Here is a 23,057-nt window from a genome sequence, read left to right as displayed (position 1 = left end):
ACGCACATATGTAGAGCTTCTTTTGTGGGAGAATGGAGGTGTGGAACTGTTTGTTAACTGCCTCTCCTCTAGCATTTCTTGCCCGGTACGATTCCTTGGATTGACTTTTTTTTTAAGATTTTATTTATTTGGCAGAGAGAGACACAGCGAGAGAGGGAACACAAGCAGGGGGAGTGGGAGAGGGAGAAGCAGGCCTCCCGCAGAGCAGGGAGCCCGATGCGGGACTCGATCCCAGGACCCTGGGACCATGACCTGAGCCGAAGGTGGACGCTCAACGCCTGAGCCACCCAGGCGCCCCATTGGGATTGACTCTTGAGCTGTGCAGCGGGGCCATGAATCTCATGTACGTATGGCTGCGACCAGAGGTTGCCCGGTGCGTCTGCTATCTGTATGGCCTCTGCCTGAGCCCACCAGCCTCTACTCGTCAGCAAAACGAGACCACTTCCCAGCCGTCTTCACCTCTGTGTAACACCTCTGCGATTCACTTGGACATGGCTTCCCTGAAAAGCCCTGCACAATGGACAAGTATCCAGGGCCTGTTAGTTGTCAGAGCTGGGGAAGGCTGTGACTGGTTTATTTAAAAAGATTTTACCTATTTGAGAGCGAGAGAACAGGAGCAGGGGGAGGGAGAAGCAGACTCCCTGCTGAGCAGGAAGCCCGACGTGGGATCCTGACCTGAGCCAAAGGCAGACGCCCGACTGAGCCACCCAGGTGCTCTAAAGCTGTGGTTTAAATCGTAAGAGCCTGTAATATAAGGTCAAGAGCCAAGGAAAGGGAAAAAGAACAGCTGGAAGAGAAAGAGCTAGGCTTCTGTATTCAATTTTTTCAGAAAAGGAGCTTTGGTAGATCGTCCTTATTTGTCTCCCTAGAAAGCAGTCTCATGGGAACCCCTACTGGAAGAAACTACTAAAAATAATAGAAAAGTGTGAACTGAGGTGGAGTCTGAAATTAAGTGGAAATTAAGTGCCTTTTTCTCATAAACCGTAATTCTTGCTTGTTACTGCATTTGGAATTGTTTGAAGGAGGTTGGAAAAAACAAGATATTCTAGCGAAGCAAATTTCTTGAAGGTGTCAGATGTCCTGAAACAGAGGTGTCAGGAAAACGAATGTAATTCTGCTGACTCTTCTTAAAGTGACACATGCTTTTCTAAGGTGGGTGATGGGTCTTGTCCCTTGTTGTGTGTTAACTTTAGTAAAGTGCTGGATCTCCTGGGAACGGAGTTCGAGAAGCTGCTGGTGAAGCACGAACAGCCAGCACAGCCTCTCAAAACCGAGGCTTCTGGTGCCACCAGTAACTGCAAAACTTGACTGAAAGCTCTTTCCTCAAGCCTGAAAATGTGTTTTTCTTACCAGACAAAAACATGAAAAGCGGAGAGGGGAGGACCTGCAAGGTATTTAGGATGCAAATATTCCTTCAGCAGTAACGAGCAACTTGGAATTGTCACTGAAGGGAGAAATCCCGTGTGTGGACAGCCTATATCTTTGAGAGCAGAAACTTAGTTTTGTCTGTTCACTGGAGGCAACTCAAACTTAGGAAATAAAACGAGTCTTGAGATTTTTATTTTATTTACAAGTAAATGAAGAATGTCTCCCCTGCGAACGCTAATTTGGGACAAGACAAGCAATATAAAGTAGTTGCCAGCTCCACAGTGCCGTGTGAAAGGAGTCCTTGCCACTGCTTTTTTCTTAAACAATGATTTTTGTCATTAAAAAGGAAAAAAAAAAGCCACATGATTTCTTCATGTTGCACATGTGAAAGAATTCAAAATAAGCAGGACTTTGCAAAACTCTACAGTCTCTAGTCAAATGTGTGACTTTCGTTCAGTGACAGGCCCTGCTCCCCAAGAGCAAAGGCCTCCGAGCAAAGGACTTAATACTCATCCAGGGTATCTGCCCGAGGAATGGAGAGACCGCGATCCTTCAGCGCTTGAACTTTCAGCTTCTCGGCTTCCAGCTTGGTCTGCTGTTCTACCCTTTGTTCTTCTAGGATTTCTTCAATAGACACTTGCTGGAGGGGTGTGTCACTCTCCTTTTCCAAGTCCTACAAAATAAGCAGGGTTGAAAATCTTCGACTGACCACCGAGAATAGAAAATATTACAGACCTTAAGGCAACTGGATTCCTGGGTCAGGCTTGGGTTATTTTTCATAATTGTGACAGGGCTGAAATACCCTTCTCCTGGGGACAGAGTGGCTACCAGGGGGGCTGGCAACACTACTACAGAATATATACTTATGTGAATGTGGTAACACGGTATCAGTGTGTCTCACAAAGCTTTACGTTATCTCAAGTCCTACATTACTCAAGGACTGCTTTTCTTAAAAAAAATTATATATATGTGTGTATATGTATGAATAGCTATCTCCCCAGCCTCAACAGGCTTCTCTCCAAGAGAGAAGTTCCTGAGGCCAAGATGGCTTTAGGTAAGTTTTGTAGTTTTCCATTATCAAAGTCAGCTTAATTGCTGGTGGTTGGGGCTCACTAAGAAGGTAGAGAACACTGATTCAAAGAAGCGCCCCCTTGCCCCCCAAAGACAATAAACTGCCCCTGTTCCATTAACTAGGAGTCTTTAAATTATAACGCAAGATTCTTTCCCCCTCTATGGCAACAAATCTTCTAGAGAAAACCTCAGTAGACCAGTTAGGTTACTAAACCAGTTTGGCTCCAATATATTTCTCCACTGTTTTAATTTAAAATATTTTTGTTTAAAAAAAAAAGTTATTTTTTCTCTTATTTTAAAAATACATGCTCACTGTATGAAATTTAGAAAACAGACAAGCAGAAAGAAAAATTTTCTTATTTATCCATAATTCCATTATGGAACAATAGTATTTTGGTGAATATCCTTCTAATTTTTCCATGTATATATTGACTTAAAAAACCCCTATGATGCAAATATTAACTGTCATTTTCTCATTTATTCTGGCATAATATGCTTACTTTTTTTAAGTAGGCTCCACACCTAGTGCAGAGTCTAACGTGGGGCTCGAACTCACCCTGAGATCAGGACCTGAGCTGAGATCAAGAGTTGGATGCTCAACAGACTAAGCCACCCAGGTTGCCCCTATGCTTAATATTTTTATGTCTGAACACCTTACAAATATTTGGTAACTAATCTTACAATGCAGAACCTTGTTATAAAAGTATTTCACTATCCAGATTCAACTTATTCTCCTTAAAATGAACATACAGGTACTATTCTGCGTTTCTGTAACATGGAAAGATTATATATACAAGGTATTCTTATTTCTTATCTTCCTCTGTGATTTTGAATCATAAAATTCTGGGAAGGCATCAACACATACACAAACCCTCCAGACGCTGCAGCCTACCACTGGGCACTAACGCCCCATGTGCTGCCAAGGCTCAGGACCCACAGGCAGTGATATCAGCTGGAAGATCTTCACCAGAGAGGCTAGAATGAAAGCCACACAAATTATATAAGCAAGTCCTGCCTTGGCTCAAATGTTAGCTGCACTGGGCAAAATATATCTTATCAAGTATAACCCGCCCTCACAATCCATGGGTAGCAGCTGAAGGGAAGACAATGTTCTTAGCGTGGTGTCCTGCCTCTTGGACTTTTCAGTATGGTATTCATGGAGCTAGTCATGTGGTTATGATGATGCCAATTCCCAACAATCAGTCTTATTACTTAAGGCTGTGTGCATCATCACCCTTGAGGCCGAATCCAGGGACTTCCTAAACCACAGATGTTTACAGCCCTTAACTGGTTTCTGGGCATGAGTTTCTCTAGGGCTGGGACTTGATTTCGCCACACTGACTACTGATTCATACAGCTGTATAAGCATTCCTGAACCACAAGGCTTCAGTGGCACCACTGTAAAAATTCTGCAGCATCCAAACCATGAACATACTAGAGTACTATCTCCCCAAAAGGGCTGCCAGGAAACAACGAATCTTCAAGAACAAATGCAAGTTCCCTCCATCTCCTCACATACATCCACATCCACACAGAGGCCCATGTGTGCCAATGTAACTGGCACACCCAGCATTTCTGTGGTGTCCACGACTATAAAACTGAAGCAGAGTACGTGTAAATATTTTACCTTAAATCTTTTCTCCTGAGAGCAAAGTCATGTTTCCTCTTTAAAAATTAAATTGAGAAAAGCATAAACAAAGGGGAAAAGAATCACTCATACTCCTACTGTCCAGAGATGGGTGAGCCCCTCTTCATATACCGGCAGAGCACGTTATAGTCGGTTTCTCCCGCCACTCCCCACACTGCATGGTACTAGAGTGCTGTATTTCAACCTCTATGTATTACAATGAGACGACAACTTCTACCGCTGAAAAATGCAAAAAATGATCTACTGAACCGAAAATATCCATCACAAAAACACTGTAAAAATTAGAAAAAAATACTTCCTACATTTCATAGCAGCACTTAGCAATACTGTTATTGACAGTATTGATTCGTCCTCTCTAGTTAACTGTTTCACCTTGAGGTCTCTAGGCCAACCTGACCCTAGCAGATTATCTCCTTACTTTCTCACACGGCTTATTGTTAAAAGTTGCTACAGACCAAACCACTCCACTCCAAAGACTTCTGTAAACCTGACTTAAGATGTGGTTAGGTATTGAGAAACTATACTGGAAACTTGACAAACAAAATAGAAAAGGATAAAATTAAGCAAACGCCAAAATGTTTGATACTCCTGGCAAACTCAATAATCAGATGCAAAGCCAAAGGTTTTAAATAAGGTATTTTTCTTTTTATGTAAATATTTTATATAAAACATGAAATCAAGTTTTATCTTCTTTTAAAAATGTCTGAGAATCACTGTATTGTACACCTGAAACTAATATAACACTGTATGCTGGGGCGCCTGGCTGATCAGTTGGAGGAGCATGCGACTCTTGATCTCGGGGTTGTGAGTTTGAGCCCCACACTGGATGTAGAAATTACTTAAAAATAAAATCTTTAACCAACAAACAAACAACAACTACTGTATGTTAACTAACTGGAATTAAAATAAAAACCTAAAAAGCCAAAAAAAAAAAAAAAAGGTCTGAGCACTTCTATTAGCTATATAGTTTTCTAATAGTTTTTTGTGTGTATATTTATATGCCTAAATATATGTATATGTGTATATGCATGGTTATGTATGTACACACACACACACACACACACAGACCTATAGCAACAACACTTTAGAAGACTTAACTTTCCACCTGCCAACTGGTCTTCCCGGCATACAGAGGTATCCTCTTTGGTTGTGAGCTAAGGATCCAAGTGAGGCTAAGCTCCATTCTCAGGAGTTAACAGAAAGGCTTCTCCTACAGCCCCCTTCTTTCCTTCCCCTCCCCCTTTAAAAAACAGGACATCACGATGTATATGCAATGTGTCTTTCCCCCAAGCATTGCTCATTAGCTTTATGTCATGAAAATCTACTTGTAACCAATTGTTTAAATGACTGCAAAATATTCTAGTGTATATATATCATACTTTATTGAATTATTCATCTCTTGTTTGATATTACGTTTTTCAATTTTCTGCTATTAGAGATAGCACAAATAATATATTAATGAACACGTTTGTACAGTATGCTACTTTTACATCAGGTAAAATTAATGATACTTTGCTGCTAATGGGATCAAAATGTTTAAAATGCCAAGAGGCACTGAAACAAAGTTAATTATTCTCTGTAGTTTTCCTTTTACACCTGTAGCTTTCCTAAGCTAATGTGGTGGTTTCTGTGAGAAGCTGGGTGCCACGTGGAAAATATATTTTTTCCTTCTTGAAAAGACAAAAAGAAACCTAACTAGTATGATTATCAAGACCCACAGCAGCTTAACGGTTTTCACTTACTATTTCTCCTAGTAGGACAACATTTTCTCCTCTGACCACAAAAATCCCTCGAGGAATATCACCGTATTTTTTGCCCACATGAATACGCTCCACAGTCTGATGTAGCACTAAATTAGCTATAAGTGCATAGGGAAGAAACAAAGATATTTAGTTCAAATTATTGGGTAAAGGTCCATAACTCAAATAATCAGTTATTTTGAGTAGAAAAGATTTCGCTGAACATGATTTCCAAACTTTCTAAAAAAAATTCTGGGAAAAGCTAAAATTTTAAACAGTCTTCTCCTGTTTTATTAAGACACACTCCTTGAGAGACTTCTAAAAACTGCAAACAGAGAATATTGGGGATTATGTTGTACTAATGCATGAATGATGGTGGGAATCAGTTACAAAAATTAAATTCCTTTACATCAGTGTAATTGTGAATATTGACATGACTATAAGAAAATATAAAGGGGTAGGGCACTTGGAAGACTCTAAAACCTAAACAACTGCAGAGGTCAAAACTTTTTTTTTTTAAACAAAAAACAGTTTTCCTATGTTGCGTGGGTATGTGTATATGATGATTTACCAAAGATTTAACTTTGTTTCAGTACTTAGGATTCATTTAACCCAGTGCAGGTATCCATGGATTATGATACACAAAAACCTTTTTTTTTCCATTTTGTGAGATAACCGTACCTGGTAATCTGAGAATAAAGTCAGGATTTGCTACTTTCCCCCCAAGGTAATTTGATGAATTTGACTTAAGATTCAGAACCCCAGTCTGTTAAGAATAATTTTTTTTTAAATTGGTACTGTCTTCTTTGAAGAAAAGTATCTATGCTATCTTCTATAATTCCTCTAAGCATTTCAATTATGTTACTTTTCCTCATGCCCAAATCCACTAGCAGATGTCCAACAAATGTTGATATGAACCGAGAAGTTCCTCGAAACAGAAGCAGATATGGATCTCTTTAGAAAAATGCAAGATGCAAAACAAAGACTGAGACTCTTTGAGTCTGATGTATCCCTAACATGTAAAATCTTAAGCTTAAAGTTGGGACCCCAAAAATGTTTCAGGAAATGCTTTCTACCCAATTTTCATTGGACAGGGAGGGATTACCTTCAGTGCAGGAACTGCTTTGAAGAGTAGTCGCTCCCAAACCAATGTACAAATGAGCAGCTTTTTCAGTGGACTGAGTTTATTTCTATCATTTGGTTCCCTCTACTGGGGAAAATAAAAAAACAGTCCAAAACATTGTAATCATAATGTTCTGCTGAAAACCAGTTTTAGATATACAAGCTTGTAAAGACTAGCTTTTGAATCACCTAATCGTAATTTAGAAAACAATGACGCAATGACTTAAAACAGTATTCCATTATGCCAGACACTTGAAAAAGTTGCAGATAAATAAATTTCAACATGAAATAACACAAACATACAATAGCAGCTCTTCACTATAGAAAAGTCTGTAACTAGTACATACCAAATTGATCAATGCTTCTTAAAAAACCTATAAGCGTCCTTCCATCTCGAAGCAGGACCAAGTGCTTTTCTGGGAAGAGGAAAAAAGATCTTTAAAAAATGATAACTGTTGGGGTGCCTGGGTGGCTCAGTCAGTTAAGCAGCTGCCTTTGGCTCAGGTCATGATCCCAGGGTCCTGGGATCAAGTCCTGCATCGGGCTCCCTGCTCGGGGAGAAGCCTGCTTCTCCCTCTGCCTGCCACTCCCCCTGCTTGTGCTCACTCTCCCTCCCTCTCTCTCTCAAATAAATAAAATCTTAAAGAGAGAACTGTTAGCTTCAGTGGGTTTACAGGATTAACAATAAAAAAAAGTTAATAGCAGTTTAAGCTCTACCACTTCTTCCAATGTATTTAAGGCACAGTTTATTGGGAAATTAGAGGGAGGACCAAGGCATCCTGGGGTTTAGATGACAAGATTTGTGGTGGCAGAGTGGGCAAAGGACTGGATGCTAGACCTAGAAGCCTGACTCCCAGCTCTAGATGTTGATGTTGGCAGTTAAACCCTCCCAGTGTCATGTCAGTTTCTATATCCACAAATTGAGAAATTTAGTCTAGATGACCTTTATAATCTTAATACTAGAATTATTTTCCTTTCAACTTATAGAAGAGCTTCTATTTCACACTTTGGAATCAGGGAAGGTTTTGTTTTATTATTTTATTTTTTAAAAAGATTCTATTTATTTATTCATGAGAGAGAGGGAGGCAGAGGGAGAAGGAGGCTCCCCGCGGAGTAGGGAGCCCAGGGAGCCCAATGCGGGACTCGATCCCAGCACTCTGGGATCATGACCTGAGCTGAAGGCAGACGCTTAACCGACTGAGCCACCCAGGTGCTTGGGGTCAGGGAAGGTTTTAAATTAAAAAAAAGATTCAAAAGGTAAATAAGGATGCTGATAGTCAGCTAGAGCAAAAATTAATTTAATATTTATTGAGAGCTATGTGCTGCTCTGGAGCTTAGATATACAGTAGAGAAGAACACTCAGAAAGTCACCACCTTATCAACTTATATTCCTGGTGGAGGAAGGTGAGCAAGTAAAAAACAAAAACAAAAACAAAAAAATCCCAACCTACTGTGAATAGTACAATGGAATAATAACAAGATAGCAGAATAATATGATGAAGAAAGAGGGAGTAGCTACAGAAGACAGGGTGGCTGGGGGAAAACTCTCCAAAGAGGTGACTTTGAGCTGACACTGAAGAATGACAATAAGCCAATTGCTAAAATAGCTAGCAAAATTCATTCATTAATTTCTTTAATGCTATGCATAAAGTACTTTCTGGAAACATAACAGAGAAATAAGACAGTGATTCTTCCTTGAAGGAATCTGTAGTCTTCCTTGTGCTATAATTAAGTACCACAAGAAAGTAAATCTTAATTATATGTGAAAGAAACTATCTAGCTGGAGGAGGTATCTGAGTTGAGCCCCGAAAGATAGGTAATTTTTGGCCTCTGGGATGAATGACAGGGAAAGGGATAGGGGAATCTGTAATTTAGGAAGCAGGGGGAAAAAAGGCTGGTATGTGGGACGCCTGGGTGGCTCAGATGGTTAAGCGTCTGCCTTCGGCCCAGGTCATGATCCCAGGGTCCTGGGATCGAGCCCCACGTCCGCTCCTGGCTCAGCGGGGAGCCTGCTTCTCCCTCTGCCTCTCCCCCTGCTCATGCTCTCTCTATCTCTCTGTATCTCAAATGACTAAATAAAATCTTAAAAAAAAAAAAAAAAAAAGGCTGGTACGTATCCATATGTTTGGCTAAAAATTGGGGGTGTAAAGGGAAGTCACAGGATATAAAGTCCCCAAAGTACCAGAAGCAGGTTGAGTATGGATTATGCTTCACAAGAAAACTTTGAAGACTGAACTGGCAGAAAAGGGAGAGCAGAATGTAAGACATGAAGAAGAAACCTACACCACGGCCAATGAGAAGGGAGAGTTGAAAGAACTAAGACTGTATAGTTCTGTTGTTTTTAAAATATGTATTTATTTATTTATCTTAGAGAGAGAGAGAGAGAGAGAAAGAACGTGTAGGCATGCTTATGGGGCGGGGAGGGAGAGGGAGAGAGAATCCTCAAGCAGATTCCATACTGAATGCAGAGCATGGGGCTTGATCCTGGGACCCTGAGATCAGGACCTGAGGTGAAACCAAGAGTTGGACTCCTCCTTTTTTTAAAAAAGATTTTATTTATTTATTTGACAGAGAGAGAGACAGCGCGAGAGGGAACACAAGCAAGGGGAGTGTAAGAGGGAGAAGCAAGCTTCCCACGGAGCAGGGACCCCGATGCGGGGCTCGATCCCAGGACCCTGGGATCATGACCTGAGCCGAAGGCAGACGCTTAACGACAGAGCCACCCAGGCGCCCCGAGAGTTGTACTCTTAACCGACTGAGTCACCCAGATGCCCCAGACTGTGTTTTTTTTTTTTTTTTTAAGATTTTATTTATTTGTCAGAAAGAAAGAAAGAGAGAGAGAAAGAGAGAGCGCACAAGCAGAGAGTGGCAGGCAGAGGGAGAAGCAGGTTCCCCACTGAGCAGGGAGCCCAATGTGGGACTTGATCCCAGGCCCCTGGGATCATGACCTGAGCTGAAGGTAGCTGCTTAACTGACTGAGCCACCCAGGCGCCCCAAGACTGTGTAGTTCTAAGTGATGGGAATTTGTAAAGGTGGGGTGTGACTGTGTGTGTGTGTGGGGGGGTGCTGAAGAAATGAGTTAAGGACACGCAGGAATTTTTTTAAACATTTATTTATTTATTGGAGAGCAAGCGAGCGAAAGCTTGCTCCAGTGCGCAAACGCTGGAGGGGGGACAGAGGGAGAGGGAGAGAGAAACTCTGAGAAGAAGACTCTGCATGGAGCCTGATGTGGGGCTCCATCTCATGACCCTGAGATCACAATCTGAGCTGAAACCAAGAGTCAGATGCTTAACTGACTGCACCCCTAGGCACCCCAAGATGTAGGAATTTTGAGTCATCATGTTATGGTGGATCATTTACCAAAAGTTGGCAATAAAAGAAGCTTAAGGTGGAAGATTATTAGCTATTTGTGATTCTGAAGTGTTAATCAGGACACTGTCAACAGGCAGTTGGAAATCTAAGACTGGAATGTCAAAGAGGTCAGAATTAGAGCAATTTTGGGTAAGTCCACAAAGAGGACTTATTATTAAATAATAAACATAATTATTAAAGTCCAGGAGTTCTCCTAGAGATTTATTTATTTATTTTATAAAAAAAGATTTTATATATTTATTTGACAGAGGAAGAGATAGTGAGAGCAGGAACACAGCAGGGGGAGTGGGAAAGGGAGAAGCAGGCTTCCCGCTGAGCAGGGAGCCTGATGCGGGCTTGATCCCAGGACCCTGGGATCATGACCTGAGCTGAAGGCAGCCGCTTAACGCCTGAGCCACCCAGGAGCCCCTCTCCTAGAGATTTAAAGAAAGAAGCATGGAGCACCTGTGTGGCTCCGTTGGTTGAGCGGCTGGCTCTTGATTTCAGCTCACGTCATGATCTCAGGGACCTGGGATTGAGCTTCACGCTCAGACTGGAGTCTACTTGGGATTCTTTCTCTCCCTCTGCCCTCCACCCCCCACCCCATGCGTGCTCTCTCAAATAAATAAATCTTAAAAAAAAAAAAAAGGAGGAAGACCAAAGATAGAACCTAAGGGGCCCCTATTTTAGGGAACAGTAAGAGTTGGAGAGGTGAGAAAATCAGCAAGTACCAGTGCTGGAGAAATCAAGAAAACAGAATTAAGAATATTAAGAATCCAGTGGTAATAGTATCACAATACTGCAGAGGGGAGGGAAGAACCCAGAAGAATGCATCAAACTGCTGCCTTTTAAGAATGCAGCTTCAGCAGTGTGATGACAACAAAAATCAGATTGCAGGGGTTACAGAGGAGGTCTACTGTAGATGGTCAGGAAGTAGAGTCAAAATGGAAAGGATTCAAAAGGTTTGGGGGTAAAGATACGAAAAAGGGATGGGAGTTTGATGAGGAGACATAACTGAAAAAAGTATGAGACAGATGGACAAGAATATACATGAAGGGAAGGATCCAGAGGGAGAGAGAAGATAGGAGAGTAAAAGGGTATTAACAGAAGAAATAGTGGGAAGAGTAATAAAAGACACAGACTGAAAGGGAGGAGTACTTCCTACTCAGATGAGAGGATGGGTGAATATGTAGAAAGATTGAGGAGAGAGGAGGAAATAGTGTGTGTGGTTGTGGGGACAGCGAAGGGTGCATAAGAAATGGTTTCAAACTTTTCAGTAAAGGAGGAGGCTTGGAGTCTACAAAGAACGGGTTAGAGGGTTTGAGAACAAAAATTATTTTTAGTAGAATGGCATTATTAGGGCCCTCACATAAATCAGATATATAAAATGAAAGATGGGGCCAAAACGGCATCCACAGGTGACTAAAATTGAAGATTTCATTACATAGTACAGATGGGCTTGTGTAATTGTTATTCATATACAAATATGGTCCAATTCACACTACATTTTCTTTCAATAGCAAAATCACTAATTTGGATTTAAAGTATGATTTCAGACAATGAGAAAAGGAGAATATGATCAAAGACTCACTTTTTATTATTTTTTAAAGGATTTCATTTTTAATCTCTACACCCAACGTGGTGCTGAACTCACAACCAAGAGATCAAGAGTCGCATGCTCTACTGGGGGAGCCGGCCAGACGCCCCATGGACTCACTTTTTAAATTTGCATACATAGTAACTGTGATTGTTTTAACTTGTTTGGAACTGTGTAAACCATTTTGCAGCAATTACAAGTTAATGAGACAGACCACAGGATTAAAACGATTAGGAAATGTTGCTTGAGGAATAATTCACAGATGAGAGTTTAGAAAAAGGAAAAACAGGAGTCTTTCTTTTGTACAGGACTGAACTCATCCTCAGGACAATGACCAGGAAAAAGGGAGGTCTTCTTAATACAAGTAAAAGAAAACTGCCGAACAGAAAAATAAGTTTGAAGTGATTCAGCCTTTTCAGAAGTCAATATCTTTGTCTGGCAGTGATTTCTACTACCATAACCTGAAAGTGCTAAAGCCTGCATTGCAAATGGCTACACAGCATAAAACCTATGTTTACTGCCAATTAAGTCCAACCGCTGTTATCTTATAATTTTCGTTTCTTAATGAATCCTTTCTCTAAGTATTCTCATTCATCCACTAGTAACAACCTGGTACTTCGATATATTGCAGGTGGGAGATAGTGGACGTGGGGAGGGTCAACTCTCATGTTTGAGTCTTAGCAGCCGCGTCCCTCCAAAGGAGGAATGAATTCTACAGTTTGTGGCTTATCGGCCCGGGGACTGGTGGAGGCTGCGAGACGCAGGATAGAGATGGTCGGCTAGGAGGTGGGCAAACCGAGTGTCTTGTGGCTCTTCCCTCACATGTGGAACATGTCAACGCCGAACACCCTGAAGTGTGCTAAAAACACCCCCCCCCCCGCCCTAGACTCATTCCACGAGCTCCCCCTGAAGAGGTACCCGCCCAGGAGGAAGGATCTCAGCCCAGACTTCATCCAGAGGAGACGAGCTACTCACTGTCGATGTCCTCTATGAGGCTGGCGGTGCCGGGCATATAGTTCATTTTGAGCTGAGATAAGGCTGCAGTGTACAGCGGCGGTGGGCCAGTGCGTCCAACACCTCCCTTCTCCGACCACAGTCGCCGCCTGGGCGCGACCGGGACAGGAACCCGGACCAGGAGCAGCACGTCTGCCCCGGCTTTCAGCAGCCGGGGCCTGCCGGAAACGCCTCCATATTATTCCCACCCACTTCCGGTATCACGTGCCTGTCCTCAGGAAGAGGCGGGGCTGTTGTGCGGTCCCGGAACACCCATTCCCCCATCCCTGATAAAAGGGGAAGAGGAATCTAGATTGACTAGATGGTAAGGAAAATGTATTCTCCCTTTTAAGAAACACGGTGCTGCCCCTCGTCTTCTTGCTTCCCAGACCCCCGAGTCACGGAGCTCCGTCCTTCAATTCTCAGACTCGGCAGCCGAAGGGGCGGGACCGGGCCTGGAATTGGCTGTTGTCGGCCGACCCCTTTCCCTGCTGTCCAGTTCCTCTCCTCGGCTGGCGCCTGCGCTGTGGGGTGGCTGTGGGGGGCGGGAAGCGCTACGGGGCAGTAGAGCCCATGTCGGCCTTGAGGCGCTCGGGCTACGGCCCCAGTGACGGTCCTTCGTATGGCCGCTTCTACGGGCCCGGGGGTGGAGATGTGCCCATGCACCCACCTCCGCCCTTGTATACTCCTCGCCCTGAACCTCCCCAGCCTCCCATTTCCTGGCGGGTGCGCGGGGGCGGCCCTGCTGAGACCACCTGGCCGGGAGAAGGCGGAGGAGGCGATGGCTACTATCCCTCTGCAGGCGCCTGGTCAGAAACGGGTCGAGCTGGAGGAAACCACCAGGTAAGCTTTGCACTATCTGTCCCAGGGGGTTCCGATAAGGGGCGTCTTTGGAGGGTGAGGGCCATTGGGATTGATAAACCTCCAGAGTTCGTAATGGATCGGGTTTCGTATTTGTTTTCCTTATGGGGGGTTGGAGAGACAGACTGGATTTGTGGCTGGAGGGATATGCTTGTGTTCTCTTTGCGTCTCCTTTTCTGCTTCGACCATGATAAATGTGTCTGTTACCATTAAAAAGGGAAGAAAGATCCTGCGCTGACTTGCTAAGCTAAGTAGCAAGCTGCGGAATCTCTCGCCTTGGATTGATGTTGGGCTGGAGTGACCTGGCCAAGCTTTTTGAGCTCTAACAATTTATTCTGCGTGGCTCAAATGGCTGGCTCTCCCCGAGAAGGGAGGTGGCTGCAGCCCCCGCTGTCACTCAGCAACCCCTCCCGCCGGGAAGGAACTGAGAAGGAAGAGGAGGGATCGGGCATTTAGCCCTTTGCCCCTAATGCTCTGCCCAGGGTTGAATCACCAGTACTCACCTTTACTTGGATTGTTAAATTACGTTGCGGCTGCAACGTAATTGTCATTACAGCCTCCCTGTTTTATGATTTAATAGTTGGCTCCGAGAGGCTAACTCACTTGGTCAGTAGAGATATCCCTGGCTTTTTGAACGTTCACCTTTATTGCCACTTTGTTTTTTAGGAAAGACCTACCTTAGTGTCTGTTTTTACTAACTGAAAGAAATCTGAAAAGGAGTTTTGCTTTTAGGAAAAAGGGTGAAAAGCGAAAATAGCTTCAGCGTTTGTTTTGCAGCGAGCAGTTGTAGAGGCCGTGCGCCACTGGGCAGTGAGAGTGGCACCGCCAAGCTCCTGCCCTGGGAACTACACTCAGCATCTCAGCATCACAGTGCCGTGGCTTTGAACTGTGTCTGTGAGCCTCGGGGCTTTATCTCAATCTATTTTGTGCATCCGTTGGCAAGATATGTCCTAAGGTAGCACAAAAGCCTAAGAAAGGTTATTTTGGGGGCTGGGAATGCTAAAACATTTTTCATAAAAAATTAATGGTAATTACTTTTTCGCTTTATGCCATTTTGGCTTACAAAAGATTTCATAGGAATGTTCTACTTTCAGATAGCAGGGGAGACCTGTACACTCGGACTTACAACATTTTGCTCCTTGTCTTCCTGCCAGAAATGCACTTCTCTTTTGTTAATTCAGTATTCTTGGCAATGAATTATTATATGGTCGGGGGCACACCTCTCTTTCCGTTCAGTAATTATAATATCTTCATGGGTTGAAAATGTAGTGGTGAAATTCCCATAAATTGCTGGTGGGGATGTAAGATGGTTCGGTGCTTTGGAAAATAGTTTGGCAGTTCCTCAGAACGTTAAGCATAGAGTTAGTATATTACTCAGCAGGTTTGCTTTTAGATATGTACCCAAGAGAACTGAAAACATGTCTACTTAAAAACTTGCATGTTTTTATGAACAACAAGCATGTTCATGGCAACATTATTCAGAATAACCAAAAAGTGGAAATAACCCAAATGGCCATCAACTGATGAATAGATAAAATATGGTATATTTATGCAATGAAATTATTTAGCCGTAGGAAGGAAATTAAGTACTGATACATTCTATGACATGGATGAACCTTGAAAACATCGTGCTACATGGACAAAGATAGAAAGACCACACACATACTGTATAAGTCCATTTATATGAAATGTCCAAAATAGGCAAATCTGTAGGGACAGGAAGATTAGTGGTTGCCAGGGGCTGGGGGACTGGGGACTTTGAGATGACGGTAAAGTGTATGGGGTTTGTTTTGGGGGTGATGAGAATATTCTGGATTTAGATAGTGACGATGGTTGCACAACTTTGAATGTACTAAAAACCATTGAATTGTACACTTTAAAAGGGTGGTTTTGGGGCACCTGGGTGGCTCAGTCAATTCGGTGTCTGACTCTTGATTTCAGCTCAGGTTATTGTCTCAGGGTCCTGAGATCGGGCTCTGCCTCAGACTCTGTGCTCAGTGTGGAGTCTGCCTGTCCCTCTCCCTCTGCTCTCCCCCCCCACTTGCACTCTCTCTCTAATAAATAAATAAAAATAAAATCTTTTAAAAAGGGTGAGTTTTATGCTATGATGGTCATATCTTTAAAAAATTTTGTAAGAAACAACATCCAGTGAGAGATTAATTGTGAAGAAGGGTTATATTTGTGTGTGTGTGTGTGTGTAAATCTGGAATAAGTAGGCTTCGGAACTTTATCCCATGGTAGATTAGAGTGATAAAATGCTTGGCCTATAAGAAGGCAAACCATACCAAAGATCAGTGGAAAGCAAGGAGGAGATGAACGATAAAGAGATGACTTCTCCTTGAACTCGCAGTATTCTTAAAACAAGAGTGTGTTTTCTGGGCAAGGTTAGAGAAGTTCAGATTTTAGAATTGTGTAGGGTGTTAGTAATCTGTACACCCAACGTGGGGCCCAAACTCACAACCTCAAGATCAAGAACGCACATGCTCTTCCAACTGAACCATCCATGCACCCCTATCTATCTTACTTTCTGAATGCATTTCAAAACAAGCTGCATAGATTTGAAAGACATTTTTAAAGGTATATATCAACTGGAAGTGAGGGAAGCCAGAGAAACATAAGGTGATTCTGAGGTTTTAGTATTTCCTAGGAATAAATGTTTCATAGTAATAAAAAGGAAGAGGAACAGGTTTTTATGGGAAGATATAGTTTAGTTTCATACCAGAAGAACTAGTGATTGGTTAATAGAGGAGCTTAAAAAAATACAAAGACTTGGCAAGGGTTTGTGTACTGCCTTTATTTCACTTCTGTTGGAAGCCAGTTATTCACCGTGGTTACTATGTGCCAAGCTCTGGATGTAATGTTTGTGATTGATGAGACAGAAGTTTGTGATTTTCTCTTTTTTTTTTTTTAAAAGATTTTATTTATTTATTTGACAGAGAAAGACACAGTGAGAGAGGGAACACAAACGGGGAGTGGGAGAGGGAGAAGCAGACTCCCTGCTGAGCAGGGAGCCCGATGCGGGACTCGATCCAGGGACTCCAGGATCATGACCTGAGCCGAAGGCAGTCGCTTAACCAACTGAGCCACCCAGGCGCCCTGTGATTTTCTCTTTTTGTTTTTGTTTTTTGATGCCAAATTTTATAGTCTCTGGTATCCAGGAGTTGTTGTCTATAGGAACAAAACAATAGATGTGGGGTCAGGTGGGTGATGGGGGATGGAGATGGTGATTTGAGAGTCATCAAAGCTAAGCATATTTGAATTACCAAACTGGGTAATGTTCTCACAGGAGATCTTTGAGAGTAGAATAAGTGACAAAGAAAGAGGATTCAGAAGAAGACAATAAGAGAGAATACTTGGAAAGATAGTAAGGAAATCAGGAAAGTCATGCAGTGCAAACCAAACAAGGACACAATTATTTTGAACGTAAGTGATACGAGAACTGAAAAGACGCTGTTGGATTTGGCAATTGAAAGGGTCTTGTTGATTTTAGTGGTGGGAGTTTAAAATAGTGGGAGGTTTGGGTGCCAAGACAACACCCAGGTATGTAAATGATACTTCCAGAAGTTAGTAAATGAGAAAGTGGTTACTTGACTGCGAACCAGGATCGGGGAAATAATTTTTAGGATTAGGTGGCTTGAATATGTTTGTAAGCAGAAGAGAGTAGGAAGAAAGATGGGAACAAAATGATGGAATGTGGCTTGTGGAGAGAGGGATGAAGAAGTGAGGAAGAGCTGGAAAACCTTTTTTTCCAAGCTAAAGGCGGGGGGGAATCAGTTTGGAGGTGGAGGGGAGGGACATTAAAAGAGTTTATAACTCTTGGTGTCCTTGGCGAAGTAGGAGGCTAGGTCATCTGAGAGGAGAGGAGGTGGAATAGCATAAACTGGGAACTTGATATGATAAATGTTTGAAACAGGTGCCAGGGGAACTGGGAAATTGTAGAGAAGCCTGGGAGAGACCCAAATGAGATTGAAAAGAAAAACTTGGGATGATGGTCAGCATAGGAACATAAAGTGCTTTTGTAATGATTTGGGCATATATAGCTAAAAATAATTTTTAATGTATTTTTCTAATAATTTTTGTCTAATTCTTGTGAACAAGGTAAACAAATTTGTAAATGGAACTTAGTGGCAGCACTAGTCAGATTCCTCTGCTGTTAGATTTGCTTGGGTTGGGGTTATTTTTTAGAGGCGTGTTGGTAAGTCACTTTGTAAATTTAATCTTGTATATATTTCTACAAAACTAGTTCTAAGATAAATATGAAAGAAGTTGACTCCAGCCTTCATCTGAGATTTAGGTGTTTCTTCTCAAAAAGGAAGTAAATGAATTTGTTATCTTCTTGCATAATTTCGATCAAATTTCCAGTGCAACAAGAACTTTAATTCACATTAATTACTGCCTCTTGTGAAAACCTTTTCTCATTTTTGTCTGGTTTACATCACCTTTTAGCACCTTTGTCTAGTTTCAGACAACAAATAAAAAGTTTGGAAAGAGTTAAGCACATGATAACATTGGCAACTTGGATTATAAAACAGATCAGCTTCAGCCAGCTTCCTGTGAAACCAAATGATATTTCATAGAATTATGTCATTCAGGTTAGGAGGGCCTTGAGCTGCAGACTTTCATTGTTACTGGGGATATTTTTAGATTTGTTCCATTTTGTCCAAAGGGGAGGAAAAAAAGCGAAGACAGTCTTTTTATTAAGACTTAATAAAATTAATAATTCTTGCCACTTCATTGAAGACATTCTCCCATCCAAGTACTAAGCAGGCCGGGCGCCTGGGTGGCTCAGTTGGTTAAGCGACTGCCTTCGGCTCAGGTCATGATCCTGGAGTCCCTGGATCGAGTCCCGCATCGGGCTCCCTGCTCAGCGAGGAGTCTGCTTCTCCCTCTAACCCTCCCCCCATCATGTACTCTCTCTCTCTCATTCTCGCTCTCTCAAATAAATAAATCTTTAAAAAAAATAAATAAATAAAATGGTACCAAGTACTAAGCAGGCCAACCCTACTTAGCTTCTGAGATCAGACGAGATTGGGCGTGTTCAGGGTGGTATGGCCATAGACAATGATCTATTTTTCATTTTTAAAAATTATGATGTATTTATATTCTGTAAATTGTACCTTTTTAAAGATACAGTTCTATGAGTTTTGACAAATGCATACAGTCATGTAACCACTACCATAATCAAGGTATAGATAATGACCCATCTTTTAAAAAAAAGATTTCTAGGATAAGATGGAAGATTTAATTTTCATTCATTTCTAAACCCTATTAAAATTATAGAAAAGTAACTTTCTCATTTGTTGTTTTAAGTGTCATCTCATTTGCATAATGTTTGTATATGTATGTATACACATATAAAATGTACTCTGTATTTTGAATGTATTTCAAGTCAGTTACAGTCATTTTTATTGCTTAAATGATTGCATATCATGCGAATGGGAGTCCCTTCTTCTTGGCTTCTGAGTCTTTTTGACATGACCCATTGATTTTTGACAGCTTCCTTGATTTCTGGTACAAGATGTGCCAGGCTTATTTTGTATGTATTCTGTCCCAGACATAATGAACCATTCCTTTAAGAAAACCTTGTTTTTTTTTTTAAATGTAAGATTATATTTAGAAGCATATGTCAGGATCCAGGGCAGGAAAACAGAACCTACACTAGTTCTTTTAAAAGAGAGATTTGGGGGCACCTGGGTGGTTCAGTCAGTTAAACATCTGACTTTTGATTTCAGCTCAGGTCATGATCTCAGGGTCCTGGGATCGAGCCCTGCATCAAGCTCTGTGCTCAGTGGGGAACCTGCTCCCCCTTCCCCTCCCCGACTCAAATAAATAAATAAATAAATAAATAAATAAATAAATAAATAAATAAATCCTTTAAATAAAAGAGAGAATTTGTTCTGGGAAATTAGTGAAGTGGGCATTGGTGATCTCAAAAGGCAAAAAGAGAAAGTGGAGGTAATACAGAGATGGTAAGTAGGAAACAGCTACAGTTCCTAGGGCTGGGGAATAAAGAGAAGAGGTTGGGTTATTAGAACCTGCAAACTTGGGAGAATGGCCTGGTGGAGCTGGAACCCAGAAGGCACTGCCTAGCTGGCACTGGTCTCTGAGGGAGTTCTGGAAAACCAGAAGAATCTGGAGATTGCTACTCACTGCCACCCCCAGGTGGAAGGGTGTTGCTAGGCTGACAAAGACAGAAACAGCAAATAAGCAACTGGAAGGAGCCCGGAAGTCCCTTCTCTCCTCCTCTAACCTAGTGCCTCCTATTGGCAGAACTGAATAGTAAGTAACCAAGCTGCAAAGGAGAAATGTTTGGACTGCCAATCCTGCAAGACAGAGCCAATTATAAAATGCTGTGTTGAGGGACAATAGCTTCGTAAGTCGTACAGAAGTTTAATTTGAGTGCTAGGTATACTGATTGCAATTGTGTTATCACTGCTTCTAGACCTTTTGATGGACAGTTAATGAAATAGGGTTTTTTAATTAAAAAGTTTTTTTTAAGATTTTATTTTTAAGTAATCTCTACACGCAGTTCGGGGCTCAAACTTAAAATCCCAAGATCAAGAGTCGCATGCTCTGCCGACTGAGCCAGCCAGGTGCCCTGAAATAGGCCTTTTTTAGATAGAAAAAAAGATGAGTTCATATTTATATTAATTCAAATTTAACATTACAAATTATTTTTATTTCTTTGTATTTGTTACTTTTCTCTTATATGGAATATCTTGGTTACTAACAATGTTGGGATAATTACAAATACTTGCACAATCCTACAATAATATATAAAATAAGGCCAAAATAATGCCAGGTTCTAGTTCTGGCATGACAGTGTGAGGAGCTCTGTGGACCCAGTCCCCAGTGAAACTGGTGAAAACTATTTTTCAAAAACAACCAGTTAAAGTCTCTGTAAATGGTTTTAGGGTATATAGCAAATGAATAAACATTTATTCTAGAAAATCTACTCAAACTCAGAACAGTGAGAGTCTGTGCTGTTTGAACCAGGACCTGCTCCATTTCTCCCCTCAGAGCATTGAGACAAACTCCATTCCAGACTGGTGCAGCCAAGAAAACAGGGCTCCCTCTTCTCCCAGCTCCCAGTCAGAGGGTTATCATGCTGGGAGGGGCAGCACGTCAACATTTCTCATCTTGCCCCCAGCTATTGTTGATGAGACCAAGTTCCAGGCAAGTGTGGTTAAGTAATGCTGGTTCCCTCCTCTGCCTGGTACCTACTTGAGGATGGAGGCTTTATTTTGGGCAGGGCACTGCTGAGAATACTAGGGCTCTGATCACCCTTACCCTGGCTTATAAGGCAAGCTGAGAAGCCCTGAGGCTACAGCTCTTTCCTCCACCAGGTGCTCAGCTCTTAAAGCAGGGTGTCTTAGAGAGGCATACTATTGTCCCCCCAGCTGCAGAGGGTGGCTCAGACATTTTATTTGGAGGCAGAAGCAGACTGTAAAACAGGTAGCTCCTAATCTTTTCCCAAAGGAACTGACTTTATTTGCAACGGAGTGTGGTGTGGAGAAGCTGAAGCCTAAGGATGTTCTCGAAAACTGTGGAGATTGTTGTGAAAGGCAACTGGGAGGAGATTTGTAGATTCATGGGACATCTGGTCTAAACTGTAGACCACCTAGTTTGCTAGAGAGAACCAGGGAAAGAAATAGCTGGGAGAAGCCCTTTGGGGTTAGAACAAATCTTAAACACTGACTTTGAGACCTGTTTCTTCCAAGAAGCCTAAATTTTGGTTGGATCAGTTTGTGGAACAATTTTTATCCCAGGGTGTGGAGCTTTAACAGCTAGGTGTGGTGAAGGAAAGAAATACACACACACACACACACACACACATTAAAGAAGTTAAAATGTTACCGTAGAAAATATTCACTTAAGGCAAAAGAAAGCAGTAAAAGAAGAATAGAGGAACAAAAACAGATATGAGATAAAGAAAACAAAGAAGATCCAACTCTATGCTGTTGTGAGATAATAGAAAAAATATACATACTGGTCTCTGTCCTGGGTTCCTGGAGCAGAGCTCCTGAAACCCTTGTAAATTCCTAAATGAAAAGAGCACTAGGAGGGCGCTTGGGTGGCTCAGTTGGCTAAGCGACCGCCTTCGGCTCAGGTCATGATCCTTGAGTACCAGGATCGAGTCCCGCAGTCTACTTCTCCCTCTGACCCTCCCCCGCTCATGTGCGCGCTCTCTCTCTCTCAAATAAATAAATAAAATCTTAAAAAAAAAAAAGAGGGGCACCTGGGTGGCTCAGTCATTAAGCGTCTGCCTTCGGCTCAGGTCATGATCCTGGGGTTCTGGGATCGAGCCCCGCATTGGGCTCCCTGCTCGGCGGGAGGCCTGCTTCTCCCTCTCCCACTCCTTCTGCTTGTGTTCCCTCTCTTGCTGTGTCTCTCTCTGTCAAATAAATAAAATCTTTTAAAAAAAAAAAAGAGCACTAGGAGTATTTTTGTTCTAATATTTGGTCTATGACCCCAGTTCCTGACACAGGGCTTCTAAACCCATTGGAATTTCCTGGGTGATACACTATTTTTTGTTCTAATGAGGTGTCTCTGGGTGGTCTCCTGGATGGCTCCTGGATGGGGCTGGTCACCAGAAAGACCAACCCATGATTAGATGTTTGGAGTTTTCAGTCCTGGTCCTCATTCTCCAGAGAAGGGAGAGGGGCTGGAAGTGAAGTTAATAATCAATCATGCCTACATGAGGGAGCCTCCATAAAAATCCAAACACAGTGGGGTTCAGAGAGCTTCCAGTTTGGTGTACATATCTACATACTGGGAGGATGATGCACCTTGACTCCATGGGAACAGAAGCTTCTGTACATGGGGTCCTCCCAGACCTTGCCTGCCCTATGTATCTCTTCATCTGGCTGTTCATCTGTATCTCTCTCTCTTTTTTAAAGATTTTATTTATTTATTTATTTGACAGAGAGAGAAACAGCGAGAGCAGGAACACAAGCAGGGGGAGTAGGAGGGGAGAAGCAGGGCTCCCATGGAGCAGGGAGTCCAATGCAGGGCTCGGTCCCAGGACCCTGGGATCATGACCTGAGCCGAAGGCAGATGCTTAACGACTGAGCCACCCAGGCGCCCCTCATCTGTATCTTTTATCATATCCTTTAATAAACTGATAATCGTAAATATGTCCCTGAGCCGGGTGAGATGTACTAGCAAATAATCAAATCCAAGGGGGAAGAGGTGATGGAAACCTCCACTTTGTAGCCTAGTGAGACATAAATTGTTGGTAACCTGGAGACCTGGGGACCTGTTGCTTGCAGGTAGATAGTTTAACTGTAGGACAGCCAGCTGGTGT

General features: G+C 42.3%; 2 protein-coding genes across 3 annotated transcripts in view; one reads left to right on the top strand and one right to left on the bottom strand.

Moving 5' to 3' along the window:
* Positions 1-1,544: 1,544 nt before the first annotated feature.
* LSM1 (LSM1 homolog, mRNA degradation associated) lies at positions 1,545-13,287 on the bottom strand. The gene is made up of 4 exons (XM_035004030.1): positions 12,872-13,287; positions 7,296-7,364; positions 5,830-5,945; positions 1,545-2,041 (listed from the first exon to the last, which is right to left on the bottom strand). The coding sequence occupies exons 1-4, from the start codon at positions 12,915-12,917 to the stop codon at positions 1,871-1,873; spliced, it is 402 nt and encodes a 133-aa protein (XP_034859921.1). The 5' UTR covers positions 12,918-13,287; the 3' UTR covers positions 1,545-1,870.
* Positions 13,288-13,409: 122 nt separating this feature from the next.
* Positions 13,410-23,057, top strand: part of LOC118009960 (phospholipase DDHD2) — a 67,735-nt gene continuing 58,087 nt past the window's right edge. The window contains exon 1 of one of the 2 annotated variants that reach the window (XM_035004025.1): positions 13,410-13,732. In XM_035004025.1, coding sequence (XP_034859916.1) covers positions 13,463-13,732 — 270 coding nt within the window. In that variant the 5' untranslated portion in view covers positions 13,410-13,462. The remainder of the gene's footprint in view (positions 13,733-23,057) is intronic. The other variant, XM_035004024.1, reaches the window with a different exon arrangement.

Source organism: Mirounga leonina, unplaced genomic scaffold, assembly GCF_011800145.1.
Source record: "Mirounga leonina isolate KUSES-001 unplaced genomic scaffold, KU_Mleo_1.0 Mir_128, whole genome shotgun sequence".
NCBI classification, from domain to species: domain Eukaryota; kingdom Metazoa; phylum Chordata; class Mammalia; order Carnivora; family Phocidae; genus Mirounga; species Mirounga leonina.
The sequence above is the reverse complement of the archived record's forward strand: the minus strand, read 5'-3'. Positions and strand labels throughout refer to the sequence as shown.